Source organism: Heptranchias perlo, chromosome 23 (genome assembly GCF_035084215.1).
Source record: "Heptranchias perlo isolate sHepPer1 chromosome 23, sHepPer1.hap1, whole genome shotgun sequence".
Taxonomy (NCBI): domain Eukaryota; kingdom Metazoa; phylum Chordata; class Chondrichthyes; order Hexanchiformes; family Hexanchidae; genus Heptranchias; species Heptranchias perlo.
Window position 1 is genome coordinate 5,618,841 of NC_090347.1, and position 23,696 is coordinate 5,642,536.

A 23,696-nucleotide genomic window follows, 5' to 3' on the forward strand; every position below is an offset into this window, starting at 1 on the left:
TCTTTCCTCATCCCAGTTTGAGTCCGTTCATAAAAAAGAAATGAATTGAATATTGAAAGGAAACTCAAAGCCTCTAATTATCACGTGTGTTTTGTTGATGGAAAATATAAACATTCTAATTACTGGCAATTGTGAGACACAAAGATACACTTTCAAAAACTAATCACAAAACACGAAATTTAATATTTGCAGAGATCTATTAGAAAGTTAAGTTACAAACCAGAGGTGGAATGGGCCCCCCACCCACCCACCCCCCTTGCAGTAAAGGCCAAGGTACGATTTGTCTTCCTAATTGCTTACTGTACCTACGTGCTAACTTTTTATGTTGCTTGTATGAGGACACCCAAATCGCTCTGAACACCAACATTTAATAGTTTCTCATCATTTAAAAAATATTCTGTTTTTCGATTCTTCCTACCAAAGTGAATAACCTCACATTTCCCCACATTATACTCCATCTGCCACCTTCTTGCCCACTCACTTAACCTGTCTATATCCCTTTGCAGACTCTTTGTGATCTCCTCACTGTTTACTTTCCCACCTAGCTTTGTATCAACAGCAAACTTGGATACATGACACTTGGTCCCTTCATCTAGGTCATTAATATAGAATGTAAATAGCCGAGGCCCAAGCACCGATCCTTGCGGCACCCCACAAGTTACAACCTGCCAACCTTTTTTTTATTCATTCATGAGATGTGGACGTTGCTGGCAAGGCCAGCATTTATTGCCCATCCCTAATTGCCCTCGAGATGGTGGTGGTGAGCCGCATTCTTGAACCGCTGCAGTCCGTGTGGTGAAGGTTCTCCCACAGTGCTGTTAGGAAGGGCGTTCCAGGATTTTGACCCAGCGACGATGAAGGAACAGCGATATATTTCCACGTCAGGATGGTGTGTGACTTGGAGGGGAATGTGCAGGTGGTGTTGTTCCCATGTGCCTGCTGCTCTTGTCCTTTTAGGTGGTAGAGGTCGTGGGTTTGGGAGGTGCTGTTGAAGAAGCCTTGGCAAGTTGCTGCAGTGCATCCTGTGGATGGTACACACTGCAGCCACTATGCGCCGGTGGTGAAGGGAGTGAATGTTTAGGGTGGTGGATGGGGTGCCAATCAAGCGGGCTGCTTTGTCCTGGATGGTGTCGAGCATCTTGAGTGTTGTTGGAGCTCCACTCATCCAGGCAAGTGGAGAGTATTCCATCACCTGAAAATGACCCTACTCTCTGTTTTCTGTCCATTAACCAATCCTCTATCTACACTAATCTATTACCCCCAACCCCATGAGCCCTAATCTTGTGTAACCATCTTGCTATGTATTCTCACCTTCAAAACTGGTAGGTGATAAACACTAAAATACATAGGTTAAGGAATATATTTTCTACTTCCATCATGCCAGCTTGTCACCCCTAAACTTCAACAATCCATACTTACCATATGCTTACTTTTGGTAGTCTTCCCTGCTCCCAATTTGCATCTCCAAAGTCGGTGGCACTGAGCTCCACAGCACCACCCACCTTAGTGAAGTTGGATCTCTCACCTCTCTAGGCTACTTGTATCCATTTTAGCCACATTCTCTCTCTGCTCCTCCATGTCTGTGTCTCTGTTTTGAGATAGGGCACCAAATTTTGACAGGTTGATCTTATCGACCTGTTTATCTACCCTGCATATTTCTTCTCTTTACCTCGCTGGTCTCCGTACACTGCAGACAGACCAGCTCCCAGGTCTCTGCTGCCCTACAACGGGAAACTAGTAGATGCTCAACAAAAAGCTAATAGTTCCCTGCTTCTCTGTGAGGAAGTATCTGAATTCTGCTTGCAGTTACTTCATAATGAGTTAATGAAATCAGCAATTTCTCTTGCAGGACATCACAGGCACAAGCCCATATCCTGCTACTTTTTAGCACAGCAGCGTCAATAAGAATCCCTGATTTTCCTCCCAAAGAATCCGCAAAAGAAATTGACCACATGAGAATTTATATACAAGTTCAAGCTGTTGTTGATTTTAGTCCAATTCATAAAAGGTGTAAAAAACTGTCTGGTCGAGTTAATTCTTTATTCCCTAGACACGGCATAGACTGCAGGTTGCAGCAAAATCCAATCTGATGTGTTTTGGAAACAAAACCTTTACACCCTTTACCTCAGAATTCATCAGCCCAAAGGCAAAAGCATGTGGAGAATTTTCATCACTACCTGGGGCTTTTATTATGTAGGTGCTAAAATTCATCAAAAACCTCAACGCGACTAAGAGCAAGATCTTTTTAATAAGGAGAAGAAATGCCGATTTTGCACTGTAATTTATGACACATTAATGAAATCATCTGAACATGCAATTCCCAAGAATGTGGTTTTGTTGGTGTTAATGAAAAATAGCTACTATTCATGACATACCTGTAATAATGATTCTTTAATGCTTCTCAAGCAGCTAACAAATCACATAAGAACATAAGAAATAGGAGCAGAGTCGGCCATATGGTCCCTCGAGCCTGCCCAGCCATTCAATGGTCATGGCTGATCATTTACCTCAACTGCACTTTCCCAGCCTATCCCCATATCCCTTGATTCCCTTAGTGTCCAAATATCCATCGATCTCAGTCTTAAAGATACTCAACGACTCAGTATCCACAGGCCTCTGGGGTAGAGAATTCCAAAATTCGCAACCCTTTGAGTGAAGAAATTTTTCCTCATCTCAGTCCTAAATGGTCGACCCCTTATCTTGAGACTATGATCCCTAGTTCTAGACTCTCCAGCCAGGGGAAACAACCTCTCAGCATCTACCCTGTCAAGCCCTCTAAGAATTTTATATGTGTACATAACTAGTATAAATATCAAGATACTTGGTAATTTAGCTGTGAACTGTGCAATTTTTTGTGAATAAGGTTGGGAGACAATTGAGAAAACCTCAATTTGGGCAAACTGGTACAGATGGAAGTCCAGCATAAAAGGAATGCAGAAGTTGGGCCTGCATGCTGACAAAGCGTGCTAAAACACTGCTCCATATTGAAAAATCATTTCCCTCCATACACAAGGCATTGGAAGGTATTATAGTTATGTCTGCACTGTAGTCTGTCACCGAGCATGTAGCACCACCAGTTGCATCTGCAATGGAGACCTTACACAAATTATAGCCACAGTTGCACCATATCTCATGAATGTTTCCATAGCTGCTTTGAAGGTTTTTAGATCTATGCTTCAAGGTGAAATTGTGGCTGGCTTCAACTCATTTGACAGGGGTACTGTAGCTTAGGAATTACAATACTGGGCGAGCAACCCAGAGACCATGAGTTCAAATCCCACCATGGCAAGTTGGAAAATTAAATTCAATAAATCTGGTAATTTGTGGGCTAGCACCAGAAAATAATCATGAAAACTGCCGGATTGTCATAAAAACCCAATTGGTTCACTAAGGTTCTTCAGGGACGGGAACCTGCCACCTTTGCCTGGTCTGGCCTACATGTGACTCCAGTCCCACACTATGTAGTTGATTCTTAATGCTTTAGAGCATTAGGGATGGGAAATAAATACTGCCTTGTTGGTGTCACCCACATCCCAAGAACAAATGAAACAAAAAGCATGAGGAAAAACTTCCAGGACCACGCAAAAGCCCTCTATGGTCACACAAATTAGTGGGCATTGTCAGAAGATGCCCTCCAGCAGTGATATGGAGTGATACAGGGGGCAGTGGTTAAAAATTGGTGATATCTGTCAAAAGTACTGACAGACTATTTATCTATATTTATTCTGCTGTGGATTCCTTGCAAAATTGGATTAATCAACAGTGAGAAAAAAGTAGATTTTTACTTGTTAAGGCTTCGTTAAAGATCAGTAACCATCATCTCCAGAACTGCACAGCCAAAGTAAAAATTAGTATTTTACTCCAGCTCAGACCTGGTCAGTGGTCTAGAAATTAGACTTGCGGTCAAAACGGGTGACAGTTGAGCAAAGCAAATGCTCCGCAGGCGGGTCTGTGCTGGTGCGAGGCCTGTGCCAAATTCAGCATTCATCTCCACAGAACCAGAGGCTGCGGGCATCCGGAAGCAGCTCACCGGTACCAAAGGCAGCAACTTGAGCCAGCAGCAGGCTCTGCAATTGTCGGGGGGGGGTTAGTGAGGCAGGCGATCCCTGGAACGGCAGCAGCCTGCAGTTGATTTGTGGAGCCAGAAGGAGCACACCTGCTCCTTCTGACTACACAAAAAACATGTGTTCACAGTTTTCAGGCTGTTTCTCTGCGGCTTCCAGTGGTCTCTTTAAGGATCGCTGATAAGGCCGCTTACAAACGGGCGGAGCTTGCATGGTACGGGCTCCGCCCATTTGCGCTCCAATTTTGCAATCGGGGTTTTACATAAACGATCAGCGCTATACCTGTTTCAGGTGTACGCCCAGGGCAAATAAGTCACCTAATCCAACATGGGCGCCACCAAATGTTCGTTGCAGGAGATCGGGACCCGATTTTAATAGGTTTTCCCCTTGTTTTGTGCCCAAAAAAAGGGCGAAAGATTGAATTTCTCTCCCAGTGAGTTTAACAAAGAGGAATATCCCCAAATATCATCACAGCAGCAACACTTTAAGTCCTCATGTAGCCCTGCACAAGTGACAAAAGGTAGCAATAAACCCACAATAACTCCAGCTCCAGGTGTTCCATCACAGTTAGCCACAGATACGGGTGGCAGACCTTCTCTACGCCATACAACCTGCCAGTTGGCTACCAGGCTTTCCACCAGTGCTATTCCCTCAGCTAGGTGAGCAATTAGTAGGAGGGCACATCAAGGAAGAACACGGAGAAGTTCAGGGCATACAAAGAGGAAAACACATTAATTACACCACAAAGAGAAGATTAATTCACTTTTAATACATCTTGCAGTCTGTTATTCTTTCAGTGTGGAGGAAAGAAAGTATTAGGGGCCCAAAAGCCAAACAAAGTATTTGACTCTTGAAACAAAAAATTGCGGATGCTGGAACCTAAACAAAAACGGAAAATGCTGGAAACACTCAGCAGGTCAGGCAGCACCTGTAAAAGTTCTGAAGATGGGCAATGCCGGAAACGTCAATATTTTTCCTTTCTTTCTAGGTACTGGGAGTTACATAGAGCAAGAGTGAGGGGGTTGAAGGATTTGCCATAAATAGTGGGGTAAAAGTGGACTGGATGGACAAAAGGCTGGAGTCAGAGAACTGAAGGGTGTGGGAGGGGACACAAGGCTGGAGGAAGAGGCGGTTGGGGTGAGCTACGGAGAGATTTGAAGAACAAGATTTTAAATTTGGCAGGTAGGGGGACACGGACGACAGGCTGACAGGCTGATCGATGACAGGGACTTAGTGCAACACAGGGTATGGACAGCTGAGTTTTGTTCAAATTGGAGTTTATGGAGGTTGGAGGATAGAAGTGCCAGCAAGGTGGGCAGTGGAGAAATCACATCTGAGGTGACAAAAGCACGGATAAGGATATATGTGATTAAGTATAATAATGTGAATGGTGTCCTTTTCACATAAGGTAAAATAAAGATATCTGCTGCTGAGAGAACAAGCCAGCCATAAAAAAGTTGCTTTTAGATAAAAGATTAGTTGCAGATAGCAGGAAAAAAAATGGATAAAAACAGCAAAAGCTGAGAGTAATTGATCTGAGCTTAAAGTAGCCTCTGTAGGATGAGTGTGCAGGAAGGATCCATGAAGATCAAATGCAACAATTTTTCAAACAGTAAAAGGAATAGTGTGGTGATTTCATAAGGGACCGACAAATAAACCTAAAGCCAGGCAACATCAAACAGAAATACTTACTGGCTTTAAACCATAAAGCAATGCACTATTCCCGAAGGAGTCTGTTTTTATCCCTTATGTTTCCTTGTCAATTTTTCTCCCTTCTTTCTCTTTCCCTCATGACCTGACTCATGCTGCGGGATGGTTCCACAGGGGCCAATTGATTTCCGGTACCTCATCCAAGTGGCTATTATTTTTTTGTGAGCGATGATGGTAAATGCTAGCAAGACATTTGACAGTGAAAGCTTCACGTCCAAATTCAGCGCTATCCTTACCCAACATCCGCACATGCTCACTTCCAACAGGGATCAATCGGGACCGAGAACGGTGGCCGATTTTCCATTCCCTGATCGTGGGGTGCTGAGGCCAGCTGTAGTGCTCCTGCCTCAGCGAAACAAGGGATCAAACCTGGGACATTCCTGGCTTTGGATAAACTCATTGAACCGTTGGGGATATACCCATAATATGGTATAAATGTACAATGGTGTGCAATCTTGCATTCAACCGATAACAAAAGTAGAAAATTCTGGCATTACACATCAGGTCAACCACCTTTGTTAACATAGGTTAACATTTCTGGTTTAACCCGTCAGTTTTTGGGAAGGGTTATTTGTGGAACCTTAACCTTTCTTGCCCATTTACAGGTGCTGGGTGTATATCCAGCATTTTCTGTTTGTGTTTCAGATTTCTAGCATTTGTAGTTTTTTTCCCCATATAGATATATAAAACAAAGGACAAAAAATGTTTCATACCATCAGATTGGTGCCTTCTAACAAGACTGACTGCACTATTACAGACTACAGAAAGAGCAAGATGGGAACTTGGCTATAATTTACACATGTTCAGATTCTCTGACTACAAGACTATATAGATGCTATGGGCCCCGACAACATCCCGGCTGTAGTGCTGAAGACTTGTGCTCCAGAACTAGCCGCGCCTCTAGCCAAACTGTTCCAGTACAGCTACAACACTGGCATCTCCTGACAATGTGGAAAATTGCCCAGGTATGTCCTGTCCACAAAAAGCAGGACAAATCCAATCCGGCCAATTACCGCCCCATCAGTCTACTCTCAATCATCAGCAAAGTGATGGAAGGTGTCGTCGACAGTGCTATCAAGCGGCACTTACTCACCAATAACCTGCTCACTGATGCTCAGTTTGGGATCCGCCAGGACCACTCGGCTCCAGACCTCATTACAGCCTTGGTCCAAACATGGACAAAAGAGCTGAATTCCAGGGGTGAGGTGAGAGTGACTGCACTTTTTTAAAAATTCATTCATGGGATGTGGGCATCGCTGGAAAGGCCAGCATTTATTGCCCATCCCTAATTGCCCTTGAGAAGATGGTGGTGAGCCGCCTTCTTGAACCGCTGCAGTCCATGTGGTGAAGGTTCTCCCACAGTGCTGTTAGGTAGGGAGTTCCAGGATTTTGACCCAGTGACGATGAAGGAACGGCGATATATTTCCAAGTCGGGATGGTGAGTGACTTGGAGGGGAACGTGCAGGTGGTGTTGTTCCCATGGGTCTGCTGCCCTTGTCCTTCTAGGTGCTGGAGGTCGCAGGTTTGGGAGGTGCTGTCGAAGAAGCCTTGGCGAGTTGCTGCAGTGCATCCTGTGGATGGTACACACTGCAGCCACTGTGCGCCGGTGGTGAAGGGAATGACTGTTTAGGGTGGTGGATGGGGTGCCAATCAAGCGGGCTGCTTTGTCCTGGATGGTGTCGAGCTTCTTGAGTGTTGTTGGAGCTACACTCATCCAGGCAAGTGGAGAGTATTCCATCACACTCCTGACTCACCACCACCTTCTCGAGAGCAATTAGGGATGGGCAATAAATGCTGGCTTGCCAGCGATGCCCATATCGCATGAACGAATTAAAAAAGTGCAGGCTCATGTGCATTTTAGAGCTCTACAAAGCAAAACGAGTTTGATTTTAATTATGTCAGAATTTAGTTTTGAAGCATAATGTTTTCTCAAAACATTCAGAGTTCTTTCATTAGTGGAGGCAAAATCTTTGGAGTCATTCAAGAGGCAGTAAGATGCTGTGTCGTGGGGCAACCATAGGTTAGAATGAGCAAGATAGGAAAAATGACATCCCTCATCTGTGCTTATCTTTGTGATCATTTCTTCCCTTCCCAAGTTTTCTCTCCTCCCCTTTCCCGTCCCACCCCATCCATGTCTCGTTCCCTGTCACACAGCTGTCAGAGAAGCCAGGAATGTGATGTGCTGCAGAGCCTCTGCCCTTGATGCTCTTCAATCAACTGCTGGGAAGTAGTAACACCAGCCTTGGTTGATTTTGCCTCTGATTTTTCCTTCCTGCTGCAGGCCAGGCTGAGATCAAAAACTCATTTGGAAAAGCACTCTATACACCAAATGTACTGAGACTTCGAGTAAAAAAAAAGTAGCGGTTTTAAAAACATCACTCACTGTGGTATATTACTTCAATGTGTTTTGTTAAAGCCTTAACTTGTGATTTCTATGGAATGTGGTGTGATTGGTCACACCAGTGTAAAATTTACACTCAAAGTTTTAACACCAAGCATCTGGGGAGAACTGCCTGGGTTTCCAGGTCATTAAGATCCTTGAGATGATGCCACTTACAATCTGGAATTTGCAGCAATTTCCAATGCTCTGGTGGACACTAAAGATGTCTATCGGGACAGTAGATAGTGCAGTGAGTTTGCACACTGCTGTTTTGCCTTTAAGTGATGGGATAAAAATCTTGTCACTGTCAGCTGAAAGTGTTTGAAATGAAATGAGATTGGACTGTCTCAACATAGTTCCCAATGGGCACAAGTCCACAGCACAAAACTGCCTTCACTTTAGCCACTAAAATTGCAGTTTTGTTCACAGAGACCTTACAGATGGCTGGTGTGGGAATTGTCACAATGACACTGGTGCAGTACAGGCTGTTCTTCTGAGGTTTGGGGTCAAGCCAATTGTTGAAGCAGATGACAGGGAGCTTAACGTTGTATCTGGCCCATACTCTACCTCACCTGGGAACATGCTAAGTGCTAGCAAATGTTCTATTTGCAAGCACTGAAATTCCTGAGGAACATAAAATCTGTTCAAAACATATTTTATGAAAAGAATCTCACATCTATTAAAATATATCTTCCTGAGTAGTTGATATTTATTGCAATTGTGATAATGAAATTTTCACTATTTGTTTATGGACATTGCTGGCATTGGTGTTGTCTCCATGATCAGCAGGAATTAGGGGTGAAGAGGTCAGTGGCATGAGCACACCCACCATGTATTAACTAATTTAAGTGGCACAGTAAATAGTGTAGATGGGAGCTGAAAGTTGCAAAGGGATATTGATAGATTAAGTGAGTGGGTAAAACTATGGCAGATGGAGTTCAATGTGGGAAAGTGTGAGGTCATCCATTTTGGACTTAAGAAAGATAAATCAGAGTTTTTTCTAAATGGTAAGAAGCTAGGAACTGTGAATAGGCAGAGAGATTTAGGGGTCCATGTATAGAAGTCACAAAGCTAGTGGACACATACAAAAAATAATTAAAAAGGTTAATGGAATGTTGGCCTTTATCTTGAAGAGGCTGGAATATAAAAGGGGTGGAAGTTATGTTACAGTTGTATAAAGCTCGGATTAGACTGCATCTGGAGTACTGCGTTCAGTTCTGGGCACCGCACCTCAGGAAGGATACATGGGCCTTGGAGGGGGTGCAGCACAGATTCACCAGAATGTTACCCGGGCTAAAAGGGTTAAAGTACGAGCACAGGCTTGTATTCCCTTAGAATCTTACAGTGCAGGAAGCTGCCATTCGGCCCGTCGTGCCTGTGTTGGTTCTTTAAAAGAGCTGACCAATTTAGTCCCATGTCCTAGCTTTTTCCCCATAATCTTGTAAATTAGTCCTCAAGTACATGTCCAATTGCCTTTTGAAAGTTCCTACGGAATCGGAGTCCATCACCCTTCCAGGTAGTGCGTTCCAGATCTTATCATCCCTCTGTGTGAAAAAATTTCTCCTCATTTCCCCTCTAGTTCTTTTGCCAATTATTTTAATTCTATGACCTCTGGTTACAGACCCACTTTCCAGAGGAAACAGTTTCTCCCTACTTGTTCTATCAAATCCCCTCATAATTTTGAATACCTCCATTAGGTCTCCCCTTAACCTTCTCTGCTCGGCGAACAATCCCAGATACTCCACTCTCTCCACGTAACTGAAGTCCCTCATCCCTGGTATCATCCTGGTAAACCTCCTTTGTACCCTCTCCGATGCTTTGACATCCTTCCTAAAGTGTGGTGCCCAGAATTGTACACAATACTTCAGCTGAGGCCGAACCAGCGATTTGTAAAGGTTGTGCATGACTTCCCTGTTTTTGTATTTAATGCTCCTATTTACAAGGCCAAGTATCCCATACGCTTTCTTAACTGCCACCTTCAAAAATTTGAGTATAACAGATTAAGGGGTGTGCTAATTGCGGTGTTTAAGATGATTAAAGGATTTGATAGGGTAGATAGAGAGAAACTATTTCCTCTGGTAGGGGAGTCCAGAAAAAGGGGGCATAACCTTTAAATTTGAGCTAGGCCATTCAGGGGTGATGTCACAAAACACCTCTTCACACAAAGGGCAGTGGGAATCTGGAACTCTCCCTCAAAAAGCGGTTGAGACTGGGTCAAAACTGAGAGAGACAGATTTTTGTTAGGTAAGGGTGTTAAGGGATATGGAGCAAAATTGGGTAAATAGAGTTGAGGTATGATCTAATTGAATAGATTGAGGGGCTGAATGGCCTACTCCTGTTCCTATTTTCCTTTCTATGTTCACAAAAGGGGTAGGATATGTGGCTTGCTATTTTTTCTCAAGTTTTCTAGTAGATAGGCGTGGTTGAGTGAAGGAAGTGGGAGTTGCTTTTTCTGTATGTTCACTTGCTGTCTGTAAAATTAAGCAATTTAATGATTCACATTAGGCCTCGTCTCACTAAAGTGTTTCTCAGTCCACCAACTGAAAGATTAAGAATCACACTGGAGGGCATGTGCAAGAGACATGATATCAGATCACAAGGACATACCACTGTTACACCCTTGGGTTATGCTATAATATAATTAAACATTGGCCAGTACAGGCACACTCCTTGACATAACATAATTTGTCCACTTTTCAGAGTGACCAGCATTGTTGTATGTGAGTAAATATCTGAGGTGGACCTAAAACTTTTAACACGGTGAAAAAAATTCTTAACCAGAAGGTGGCACATTGCAGCTTGATGTGGAGTTGCTGCTGCGTGAGGTAGGTGTGAGGAGAGCTACCCTGTGTGCACTTCAGGACGCTCTCCCCAGGGAATTGCAGTACAGAACAGCATGCATGGGACAATGTGATGGTCAACGGCAATGCTGTGTCCACGAGTCACAGGACCTGGGAACAGATGCACAATAAGATGGCGAACATTAAGAAAGCTGCCAAGACTATCCAACAGTATATAAGCATGCCACAAAGTGTTGCATTTCAGCCTGATACTGCTGACCCATCCAAAGCACTCAAAGAGTCCTAGAATCTTTTTCAATGATCAACTTGCACGCTCACAACGGTAACTTTAATGATGCTGATGCCTTAAGAGGAAAGGGCTTCACATCAAAAATGCTTGTAACACAACCTAGCTGCATAATGCATGTTCATTTACTCACACACTATAGATGTGCCAGGCCTGCACATATGGTTGGTGAGATAATGGTGGGTATGAACAGTCTGACTGGTGCCAGCTGATCTCCTTGGTATGCTTCCTTTGATCCTCTTCTGCTTCAAGCAATAGAATCAGTTGCAAGGTTCATGAAAGCAAGCCCCATATTTAATGAAAAATTGCCACTGGAAGGGAAATATGACCATGTGCCTTTACAGCTCCCTCAGCCACGTGAGAACACTGCTGGCCTTTCACACCCACTTTCAGTGGGGGGACTTAAAGCTGGGAAGGACTTTTGCCCAAGATAATATGCACGGCCACATATTAATGCACAACTTACATGCATTAGCAATAAAGCTATTTACGCCAGCAGAAAACACAGAATGGGAATTGGCATAGTGCAGAATCAGAATGGGGACCCAGTGACTTCACAAAGAAACAATTTTTCAGTTCCTGTCAATGGGACCATTCCCGCCCTTTGAAATTTCACGTCTTATATTTTTATACACTGTACATGCAACCCAAAGTAAAGCTGTTATCTTTAACATAAAAAAACCTGCCCCCCAATTCCCAGATGTTTCAATCACAAAATCTCTGTTCTCATGTAAAAGATTATTTTAGCTTTTGCCAAAGCTGAATATAACTGCGTAACTAAAATACCATTCCCTTTTCTGAGACCATTAAATACAATTCCTGCATATTTCTGTCCTCTGTTCCTACTTCACATTCTGCCCCCTGGAGGGAAGGTCAACCAGCATGCAAGAGAGGGCAAACAGAATGCCTAGTGATAGACTATGGAAACTGTGACTGTTATTGCTTAAATGGGTTTCAGATGCTGATAGGCCATATACAATAAAGAACAGCTGTATGTTTTTTCAGCAGACTTATTTCTGCCTTCACCCACTCACTGACAACTAAACCCACTACAGTGTTGCCTGAGTTGCCTCTGGCTGAAATGGGTTTACATCAAAATGGTTTGAGAATCTGTACAAAACAAGTTTTGAACAAGAAGGTGGAAATGCTTGGTACTAGAGAGAAGCAAGGTTAAAGAGGAAATCTATTCATGTGAAATACTACATAATCCCAGGCATTATAAGGAGAGATCTCTGTACGCTTTACTGTTGCCTCTCAAACTTTCTTTGTTCCTGGGGTTTATGCTTTAAAACTGCCAGTTAGAAAAAGATTGGGTGCAGACTTCAGGCACATCACAATGGAGAGTACTGGGATGTGGACAATTCACAGTCACTGGAGTAGACTGTCCTGATGACACCAAAGGATGGATTCTACACAAAACGTCTGTTCCAAGACTCATCTGACCAGTAGTTTTAAAACACAGAACATGTTTCCTCTCAAGTTTAAATACATCATCTGTAAACCTCATTCAATTTACTACCTTGTAATCATTTCCAGATATCCATTAGTCTCGATATAAAACTGAAATATGTTAGTATGCAACAGTCATTTCAACTGTATTGACACACAATTAATGCTGGTTTCTAATATATTTTTCTCACATCCCTTTCTTAACTGCTTAATTCTATAATGTTAAAGGGCATCAATGCTACTTTCAGCTAGGGTCTGACGCTGAAGCAGCCTGTCCTGACAGCTGGTTCATAGCTGTTGCAAGGTGTACTGGAATGCAGTTTTTGATGTACTTTATCTTAAAGCAAAGATACAATATGATGACGTTATTATGCTGCCAGTGTTGTCACTGCAGTTTATCAAAGTCGCTTTAACAGATTGACGGTGCCACTTTTGTATGTTTCTTACAAGAAGACACACAGAATGCAGAGCAGTGAAGTTCTGACACGGATGCTGCTTATTCAGGCAGAACAAGTAGGCTTCCACTCCAAAGCAGCTAAGGGTAAGCAGGGCTCTCATTAATTATTTCTGCTCAGGTGAACAAGCACTCCTGAATTATCTGAATTTCTAAATCAATATAGTGTTGTCACGTATCTGTTATCCCTTCACCAGCAGTTGGGGATATTTTGGAAGTTAGCAACCAGCTTAAAAAGCACGTAACCAGAAGCCAATTCCTCAATCACAATTTTTATTTATTTTTCTCTTGTAAATGAATTCAGGTTGCTTGTATTTTTTTTTACTAGGACAGCACATTTTAAAAACAGAATTCAAACTATCCCAAAGACAGGTATTACAAAAGCAATTTGAGTGTCTAAAGTCAGTACATTGAGAAACAAAACAAAAGAACATTTTATTATGCTCCCATTGTTCTTTTTGTAGTCATTCTGGTCACTGATATCAAGTCTGGTATGAATTCCAAATGAACTGACTTTTCACATTGTGATTGACAGCCAGAAAAGAAGACAAACCTGAAGCTCGTCAGTCCAATATTTTCTATGTCTCCTTAGTTCAAAAAAAATGTCTTTTCATTAACTTAAAGTACCTGATGTGGTTTAAAAAATGATACAAAAAATATGGTCTAATCCCAAAATTACAGACTAGAAATAGCCCACTCCTTTCATGTTTAACTCCAAACCCTACTGCCCTACCAATTCTATAATCTCACCTTTGTACATTTACCTGTGACTCAACAAACATGCTTACTCAGCACAAAGTATATTACTAGGTTGTGGGTTGAATGCATTTCATGTGTTCCCACCATGTATCTGTAAAAAATAATGCATCTAAAACAATCCATTGTTTTTTCTGGTTTATTATGGACTACTGTCAGGGAGATACTAAATGCAACCACTGTGTGATTGCATACAATTTGAAACCTCAATATCTCCTCTACATCCGATTATGTAATGCATTTCAGAAAAAATACTGCTTCTATTTTTAAGATAGCAAACCAAAAGTACTGTGTACGCGAAACGTACAGCTGGGAAACTTGTGAAAGAGCTGTTCAGTTGAAGGTGGACATTGTAATTTGCTTGCATTCACCACTGCATCTGAGTACGTCAGGTTCAGCAGTTAATAAAGAAAGAAAGACTCACATTTCTACAGCGCCTCTCACGACCTCAGGATGTTCCAAAGCGCTTTACAGCCAATGAAGTACTTTTTGATGTGTAGTCACTGTTGTAATGTAGGAAACGTGACAATTTGCGTATAGCAAGGTCCCATAAACAGCAATGAATAATCTGCTTTATAGTGATATTGGTTGAGGGATAAATACTGGCCAGGACACCGGGGAGTACTCCTCTGCTCTTCTTCAGAATAGTGCCATGAGATCTTTTACATCCACCTGAGAGGGCAGATGGGGCCTCAGCTTGACATCTCATCCGACAGACTTTGACGAAGCTTTTAACTGTCAAAGCCTAGATTTTGTGCTCAAATCTCTGGAGTGGGACTTGAACCCACAACCTTCTGACTCAGAGGTGAGAGTGCTACCACTGAGCCACGGCCGACCTTTTAATAACAACCTATTTCAATGACAAAATGCACTATAATTATCCAACAAGGCGGCTCAGGCAATCAGAGATGTTAAAACAAGTCAGTGGTTGTGTCATGTGATATTAATGGTTTACCAAAACACGCAAGTTTCCAATCAGAGCTCAGAAGAACTCATAACAAGACATCTTGTGGTACACAAATGGCAGGTCTGGGTTCAAATCCAGATATCTTGTATTTACTTTCGAGACTTCCAAAGTTTTTATTACAAATATGCAAGTGGTAGCTTTATCACATATTGCACATCATTTACAGAATCTCACATCTTGCAATACATCACAAATTGTTCTTTAAAGTGTATTCTTCTTCCTGAATTAAACACTGTATTTGTTAGGAAACCTGTTAATACCTGTGGCTGTAGTCCAAGTTGTAATGAGCAATAGTTATGAACCACAGACAGACTGTTCCTTGTTGTACTAGACCCTGCCATAAAGCTGTTGTACAGCCCTGCAATAACCAAAGAGTGCAGTATGCCTCACCTGTCAAAGTGCCATTCAGAAAGGACTATAAAGTAGTACATAGAATAATTACATCACCGTGATAGCAACATAGCCCCAATTAATTTATTTATTAATACCTTTCCTCTGTAGAGAAAATGTTGATGGGATGGATTTTCTGATTGGGCCTCCAATCAGGAGTTAGTTGGGTTGGACATTATTAGCACCCTTTGTGACAAAAATGAAGCATGTGTCTAAGATTTAAAATGGCACTGGCTTCTTTAATTCTGTCACAGTACATAAGGGGTTTAAAAACCAGCTTCACTCACAGAAATCATGTTCTGATTTAACTTGATACAATTTTTAGAGAATTAGTCAGTTTGTCGGAATTAGTTGGTGTCCAAGCATCTTGTGGGATTTGTTCAAATATATGTTTGATTAGCAGCTTTTTTTGAATTTAACAGACGACAATTTAAATCTGCTTGGTCCTTGTCACTTTCTGAAGGTACTTATCAATCCATCTTATTCAAAATGGGGAGTCTGTCTGAAGCCTTCGAAGAGATATAGTCATGCTAGATAGCATCCGCAGTCAGTGAGAAAAAGAATATTACTTGGATTATAGTTTTGTCCAGCAGTCACAAATTATTTCTATTTTCTACTACTCGAAGAGCTAACAAAGCTTAATAACCACTGTATAAGTATATGTTGCATCATCACTACTTTCGCTTATTCTACTTTACTGTTTAAAAAAATTGTTCGACAGTTAAAAGCTTCGTCAAAGTCTGGAGCATCTGATGCAATGTTATTGTACCAGCTCCTAAAGACAAGAAGATCACGTGATAAAACCAATAGCTGAAATAAACTGGAGAGAATTCTCTATTCATTCCTTGAGCATGGTATGCATTTACTTAGATATCTGGGTAAGTGACTCTCTCTGCCACATAAGGAGCTAGTGCTCATGTGAGGGTAGTCTGAAACATGGAAGCCAAAGAATGAAGAACAGGTTAGAAGAAAAATGTAACACCCACCTGACTGTTCGTGCGCTGATCCAGTCTGATTTTGCAGAGTCAGCTTCAATTACACAGTGTGGGAAAACTCCCGGCTCATGCATTGGAAGGTCGCATAGGGGGACAGGAAATTACGTGTATTCAGCAGGAGTAATAGGGAAATTTAAAAGGATACAGCAACTTAAAAGGTAGGTGGCTGCAAATGGGGACCAAAATGTTGGTAGCCTTTACAAAGTGCATTTTTAATATCTAGCTGACCAAAAATGGCCAGTGGCTTACACAATAAATGTTGAGGTAGGAAATGGAGTCTGTGGCCAAGTGATGGACAGTGCAACACTGCATACTTGTCTGATGGCTCACGAGATAGAGGTGTGTTCAGAATGAGGTGGTAGAAGGTGGACTGCACTGACTGCCAGTCCAAGGCACTCTCCCCATAATAGCGCAGCATGCCTAGAGGAAGTGGAGGAACAGGACTTGACGACACATCTGACTGTTACTGCCACTGGCCGTGTCAGCTACATGGTGCACTGTCTGCTGACCCAGAGCCTGTGTAGCCATTTCTGCAACATGGTCGACAGTTAAGTGTGCATCTGCTGTGAATTTGGTGGGAGGATACAGGCAGGTGAGTGCAGTCTTCATCGAGTACAGCTGGACCTACCTACTATTCCCTCATTGTTCCTCCCTATCTTACTCAAAAATTCACAGGTAAAAGAGAATTCCCTTTGGGAAATCCATTTTCCCAGTATGGTGGACGCACCAAAAAGATGGTAGTGCCAGATCACTTGACATTAAGTGTCCTGATCAACTGAGTGGAAATATGAAAGAAACAAAAAAAAAGTAAAGAAAATAGTTCGGAAATCATCTCAAAATAATGCTACAAATCTTACTCCTGGGCTCTTTAAATACATTTCCGTAAATTGCACCTCCCATGGCTCTGAATGTCTATTTCATCTGGATGGACATATGACTGAGTGCTAGTCTGCGCAAGTGCCTGGAAATTGCTAAATGATATCATTAGGGCCTAACCTTAATATAATTAACTGCAAATTGTACCTGCTTCTAGCACCAGTGCAAAATCCAACTGGAAATTGGCTGGGTCCTAAATGCGTGGAAATCTAATGCAACAGATCTCCATTTTCCAATCGATTACACCCACTTTACACCTGCAACGGATCAGAAAATCCACACTTATAAGTCCCTGGGAGGGGCTGTGCTTTAAAATCCTCCCCCCAACTTGGTCTTTCCTTGTATCAATATGGGAATCAACAATCCTCTACAATCAGTTCAATCGAGGGTTGTATTGTAAACTTGTCACTGTGTTCACTCTTGCATTCCAGGCAACTTTATACGAATAGGAGTCTCTTTGGCAACTAACTGACCAAATTAAATTACCTAGAAATAGACATCCAGTTATCCAGATTGGCTCAAAGAGCTGGAACCCTATACTATAGTGAAGTGTAGACTTCGGGGTGATTTGATCAAGGTTATAAGATGATGAAGGGATTAGATTGTGTTTGTGTAGACAGTTTGTTTCAACTAAATCAGTTAGGGAGATCTAGGGGTCGCAATCTCAAGTTATGTAAAGGCAGAACTAGGTTAAATGTCAGGAGGTGGTTCTTTTCTTAGAGAATAGTGGACCCATGGAACAGGCTGCTGGCTCATGTGGTGAATGCTGCTTTGCTGAGTTCTTTCCAGACCTGTTTGTGGCTGGGGGTGGAGATCACCTCGTGTGAAAAGGTAAATACTGTATAGCATTAATCAGGACCAGGGTGATCTCCTGGACTAGTTTCCGTCACCTAAATGGGGTTGGAGAGGAATTTTACAGATTTTTTGTTCCCTAATTGCCCTGGGTTTTTATCTGTCTTTTCGCCTCTCCCGGGAGATTACATGGCTTTCTGGTGGGATGGGGAGTGTATATGTTGTGATGCACACGGCATTGAAGTTGTGCGGGACAAGCTGGATGGACCAGTGGGTCTTTTCCTGTCCGTCATTGTTCATACATTAGTGCTGTTGCAAACTTTTTTTAAAGTTATGGGACAGATGTGGAGCATGATGGTTTTACAGTGGAAGAAATGAAATCTTTTATATACTACTTGTTACACTGAGGGCAGTATTCCTAGCTGCTTACAGCTCAGAAAAGCCTTCACATTCTTGACTTTTGTTTCTTCCAAGCTATTCTATACATTCTATCATAATTTCCAATGAGGTAAAGTTTTCCCTCTTTCTAAGCAGCTATATTCCTAATAAGGGCCGTCCCTAAATACCACAATGGAACTCAAAGCTGAGAAACCTTCAAAAACATGAATGCTAGTAAGCTGTGAAATACAACAGCTAAATAATCTTGGATTATACTCGTGAATTTAACCTGAATAATCACCTGCCCACAAGTCTAATAGTCTCCTACCAACTGCATCTAAGAAAACAAGTATTCACCAAGGATTCTCCACAGTTAACAAAATATAGACATATAAATGTCTTTCAGAATCGATCCTGAAATAGTGCTGGTGGAAAAAAAAGACTTGAATTCATTAATACTGTATCACATTCCTCACAGACGCTGCTCAGCGCTTTAAAGATAATGAATTATTTTGAGTGGAGTTACTATTATTGTGTGGGCATATGTGGCAGCCATTACACATAGCAAGATCCTACAAGCAATAAAATGAATGAAATGGTGGTATTGATAGTGGAAGGAATGTTGACCAAGACACTGGAAGAACTCCTGCTCTTCTTCAATTATGAGGAGATCTTTAACATCCACCTGAACCAGGGGAACTGGCACATGGCATCAGTTTAATACATCCAATGCAATGACAATGCATCCAATACAACACTTTTCAGTACTACACTGAAACGTAAGCCTGGATTAGGCACCCAAACCTCTGGCATGTTGCTGAAACCCAAACCATCTGACTCAAAGACAAGAGCTCTACCATCTGAGCCAAGCTGAAAGCTGAAATTAGCTTTTTAAAAAGCGAAGCAAAAAAAGGGGATTTTACCGAAAGGCTTCTTCCAACTTCCGAATTTGTTTCAATGAATCTGCTTTCTCCTGGTCTCTCTCAGTCTGCAAGGCATGAATCTAAAATTTTAAAAAATAAAAATTATTCATTTGTTTCATGTATTTTACAGTAGGGCCAAAATCAATTACTATATTACAATTTTAGAATACTCAATTCCTAGAGAAAAACTTTTATTGTAGTAAACAAATCAAAAGTTCTGCAAGTACAGTCACTGGTTTGGTGGTTAACATAAAACTCTGCTGGTAGATACATTGCTGAATGCCGATGATCCTCTTGAAGAAAATGGAGCCTTGATATTTTGTGAATTTTGGGGGCATAATTCAATCCCAGTGGGAGCAGAGAGACAGCAATTCAGGGTCAAACCTGTTTCCACTCTTTCTGGCAGGGAAGGGAAATTCTAATTTGGGGGGGTGGGGGGGCACTTTTTCTGCCTGCACCCCTTTGTCATAACATCATTTTAAAGGTAAGACTAGCAGAATGCCTGGATCCCCAGAAAATTCCTGCATTAGGCAGGCATATTTCCCACACAGGGCTAGAAGTGGGACCCACAGTTAAGTATCCAAATACGACCAATCCAACTGCTAGACCAGCGAGGGCACACCCTTGAAGCCATTTCTTGGAGTTTCATGACTTATGCCAAACTGGCTTGCACCTCCCTCCCCAGTGGCAATGTATTCCTGGGATTTGGGAAAGTAGAAAAGAGTTCCATTTCCCACCATTTACATTGGTCATCTCATGTCAATCAATGCACCTGCTTACTGACTGGTTATGTCATAATTAAAATCGCCACAACTTTTGTTGCTTTGTTGTAGAGATCGTCAGAAATAAGAGCTTAGTGGAGAAAAAGGAAGAAAAGGTTTGATTAACCAGAGGAGTGATTCCACACTCCCAGCAGGGAGCTCGGGTTGCAGAATTGGGGCCACAATGGTGTAACCCAGTCTCCGACCCACACTCTCTGTAGGGCTGTGGGATCATGCAATTACCCCTCAGATCTCTGAGCACCACCATCGCCAGTTTTCCGAGAATGCACTCTATTTAGTGTAGCACCCACACTAATATATAATTTTGTTATAAATTGTGTTTATCTAATGCTGCTGAAAAAAATTTTTTTTTTAATTCGTTCATGGGATGTGGGCATCGCTGGCGAGGCCAGCATTTATCACCCATCCCTAATTGCCCTTGAGAAGGTAATGGAAAGTTTCCAATGATAACTTGAGAACTGGGAAGGTTAAGGGGAGATTTGATGGAGGTGTTCAAAATCATCAACGGTATTGACAGAGTAAATAAGGAGAAACGGTTTCCAGTGGCAGAAGGGTTGGTAACCAGACGACACAGATTTAAGCTGATCAGCAAAAAAGCCAGAGGCGACATGAGGAAACATTTTTTTATGCAGCGAGTTGTAATGATCTGGAATGTACTGCCTAGAAGGGTGGTGGAAGTAGACTCAATAGCAACTTTCAAAAGGGAATTGGATATATACTCGAAGGGAAAAAAAATTACAGGGCTATGGGGAAAAAGCAGGGGAATGGGACTAATTGGATAGCTCTGTCAAAGAGCCGGTACCAGCATGATGGGCCGAATGGCCTCCTCCTGTGCTGTACCTACTATGATAGTTTGAAAAGCCTCGGGCAGGTCAAAATTAATTTCCTTTAAAACAGGAATACAGTAAGATGCCATGGACTGGCAGCGTGTGGGTTTGTGCCTGGAATCCTCCATATTGTTGAGTTCCTGGTGTCAGTAATATTGCTACGGAAAGACGACAAGCAGAGGTAATGCAGAGGAAGGAAGGAGAGAAACAATAGGCAGTACTTCCCAAAACGCTCTGAATTGCCTTCTAGCAGTTGGTTCAACAGCAGTGTTGGTCATGGAGCAGGTCATCCACACACCCTCTTGGCCATAGATGGTAGTTGGGGATCCAAGTGAAGAAACGGGGAGGCAATAATTTCCCCCCAAAAAAGTATTGTAAATTACTAGGTTTTACATTTATTTCCTGCTGCACTGACAGTTTTAAAGGAAGCATTTAAAGTTTTAGTGTTTCTGTATTACGAACACTGCACCTACTACAAAGCTAATCAGGGGCTCATACACACAGCTAACACAGCACTAATTTTTAGAAGCCAAAACGTCAAGCCTTTCTTTCATCTCTCCTCTATTGAGTCTTGTTTATTACATCAGTGAAGATTAGCGGTGCTCTTGTGCCTTGTGGCACTTCTAGCAAACACCTCAGAGGAAATACTGGCCATCATTTCCCATTCCCTGGAGGTATAAAGAGGATCATTGCAGCTGTTCTAATTACTGGGCTCTACAACTTGTGTACTGTTGCCATCTTTTACAGCTTTATTGGGATAGAAAGCAGCAGGTCATCAGCAGAAAGCAGGTGTGTTTTGCACTTATAGAATTCTTTAGCCTGCACCATCATTGGTGTGTTACAGCAGTTAATGACACTATCACATTTAGTTTTTACTGCAACATTTCATTCAATGTCACACATAAAAGAGGTACTACATAATGACAGCATCCAGGACATGTGCAACTGGTTATTTTAAGGTGTTCCAACATACATTTAATTTTTCCTGCTGTTGTTACTTTACTATTGAAAGGATACTGCTTCCATTAAAAAAGTATACGGTGAACATTTTTCTTTTTTTAAAAAAGAAAGAGCCAGAAAAGATCGATGTCATTTCTGTCATAAACATCATGCACAAGTAATGCAATCATGCGTTTCACTGTGATTAATGTCGTTGGGCAGTGTGTTCAGAAGCAAATGATAAAAGGGCTAGCAAATACTTTTTCAGGGATGGTATCCCTATAAAGACACCGCCCGCACAGTTGTCTTTGGGTGGTGTACACCTCTGAACTTTTCACCTATTGTTTTACAAAAATAGTAAATTCATGGCACAGTCAACTGCACCAGTACTATTTATGTTAATGAAACAGAAAATGAAAATTCCATTCCACTTTCTATACACACCCACTACATGCAATCATTTTAACTCCTGCAGTGATCCGATTACCAAGATTAGACATTAGATCAGTGTCCATTTAATAGCCATCACAGTTCTGTAAATCTCCAAAATACAAATCAAATCATCCATTATGAATTACAATTTTTCCTCTGTGTGTTTCTTGTTCCTGTTGGGATACTAACGTTTATTTTATCCCTTTTAAGAAAAAAGTACAACAAAAATTGTGACGCAGCCTAGTGGCCCAACATCAGTAATAAATGGCAGACAGACATATACAACATTTTAACACATCTAGGGTGCACACTTCCTGTCCACAACCTTACTTCCTGTTTTCATGATTTTTCATCACACCTTTTCTGTCAACCTTTACCATTGTAAATTGCTATGTCAACATTTCCTATTCAATTTTGCAGTGTCAATTGTCATAGTTTAGTGTAGGCTCTGGCCAGTAGGTGTCTCTGTGAAATGTGGCCAACATGATGGGCAATTAACTAGTTCTTCACGAACATTCCAAAGTATTTACATACAGCAAATGACTGAATTGCACTGACTATTATGTAGACAAATATAGCAGCCATTTTGTACACCAAGATCCCACAAACAGCAATGAGAGGAATGACCAATTAAACTGTTTTGGTAATAAACACCACAGTGTGGTACAGAGGTTTTAACAACATATTGTACTTAAGCAAGACAGATGTCATTTTCATCCTGTTCTCAAGGCAGGATACCACACACTGCTTCTTTTCCTCGATTTTCTCATCACTGATTGTGTTTTTAGTATCCTTTCCTTTTGTTCTGTATTTTTTGATCTTTCCCCTTCGACTCTCAAATTAAATAAATTGGTCTTGCTTCATTCTTTACATTCAGATGGTTTTCCCTGTAAGAAAAATGTCAAACTGACACCTGAATGTGGTAAGTCTGCACACGTGCGATGTCATCTTCCAGTTTGTAGTGCCTAGTGGCTGCACTTCCAAACTCTCTGGTCTCAGTGGTGGGCTCTAGGGAATAAGTGTATGATCTGTTTTATTTCTGTTATTCTCTAAGGCCTATGTTCTTATGTTCTTATATATTTCAAATTGGCCCTGTGTTGCTTGCTGGTGGTCTCTTAGTGGGTGATCCATTCTATTTCTGCGGTAGTCTATGTGATGACACTTCTTGCTGGCGGGTCCTGGTGTCCTCTTTTCCAAGAGTACAGAGAACATCCTCAACTTTTCAATCATTATTTTTTCCTGGACTTTGGATTTGAACCGTCTGAATTTCAGGGATGTAAACCTAGCCAACATCTAAAACTCTGCTGTGGATTTCAGGATGTCAGGTTTGTAACCACTGGATTAATGATTCGGCATACTAACAATTCTCAGATTGATGTGGATTTTGAATAGTTCAACAAACCAATCTCTCCAATAAAGCATTATGAATTAAGTAATATGATGTTACTGTGTACATTACTTGAATTAAAAATTCATAGGAAATCGCAGTTGCCAA

General features: G+C 41.7%; 1 protein-coding gene across 1 annotated transcript in view; it reads right to left on the minus strand.

Annotated features, from left to right (window-relative positions):
• The window catches only part of cep112 (centrosomal protein 112), a 358,450-nt gene that overhangs the window by 163,226 nt on the left and 171,528 nt on the right, over positions 1 to 23,696 (minus strand). Inside the window, exon 18 of the mRNA XM_068003888.1 lies at positions 19,222 to 19,301. Within this exon, the coding sequence (XP_067859989.1) occupies positions 19,222 to 19,301 (80 nt within the window). The remainder of the gene's footprint in view (positions 1 to 19,221; positions 19,302 to 23,696) is intronic.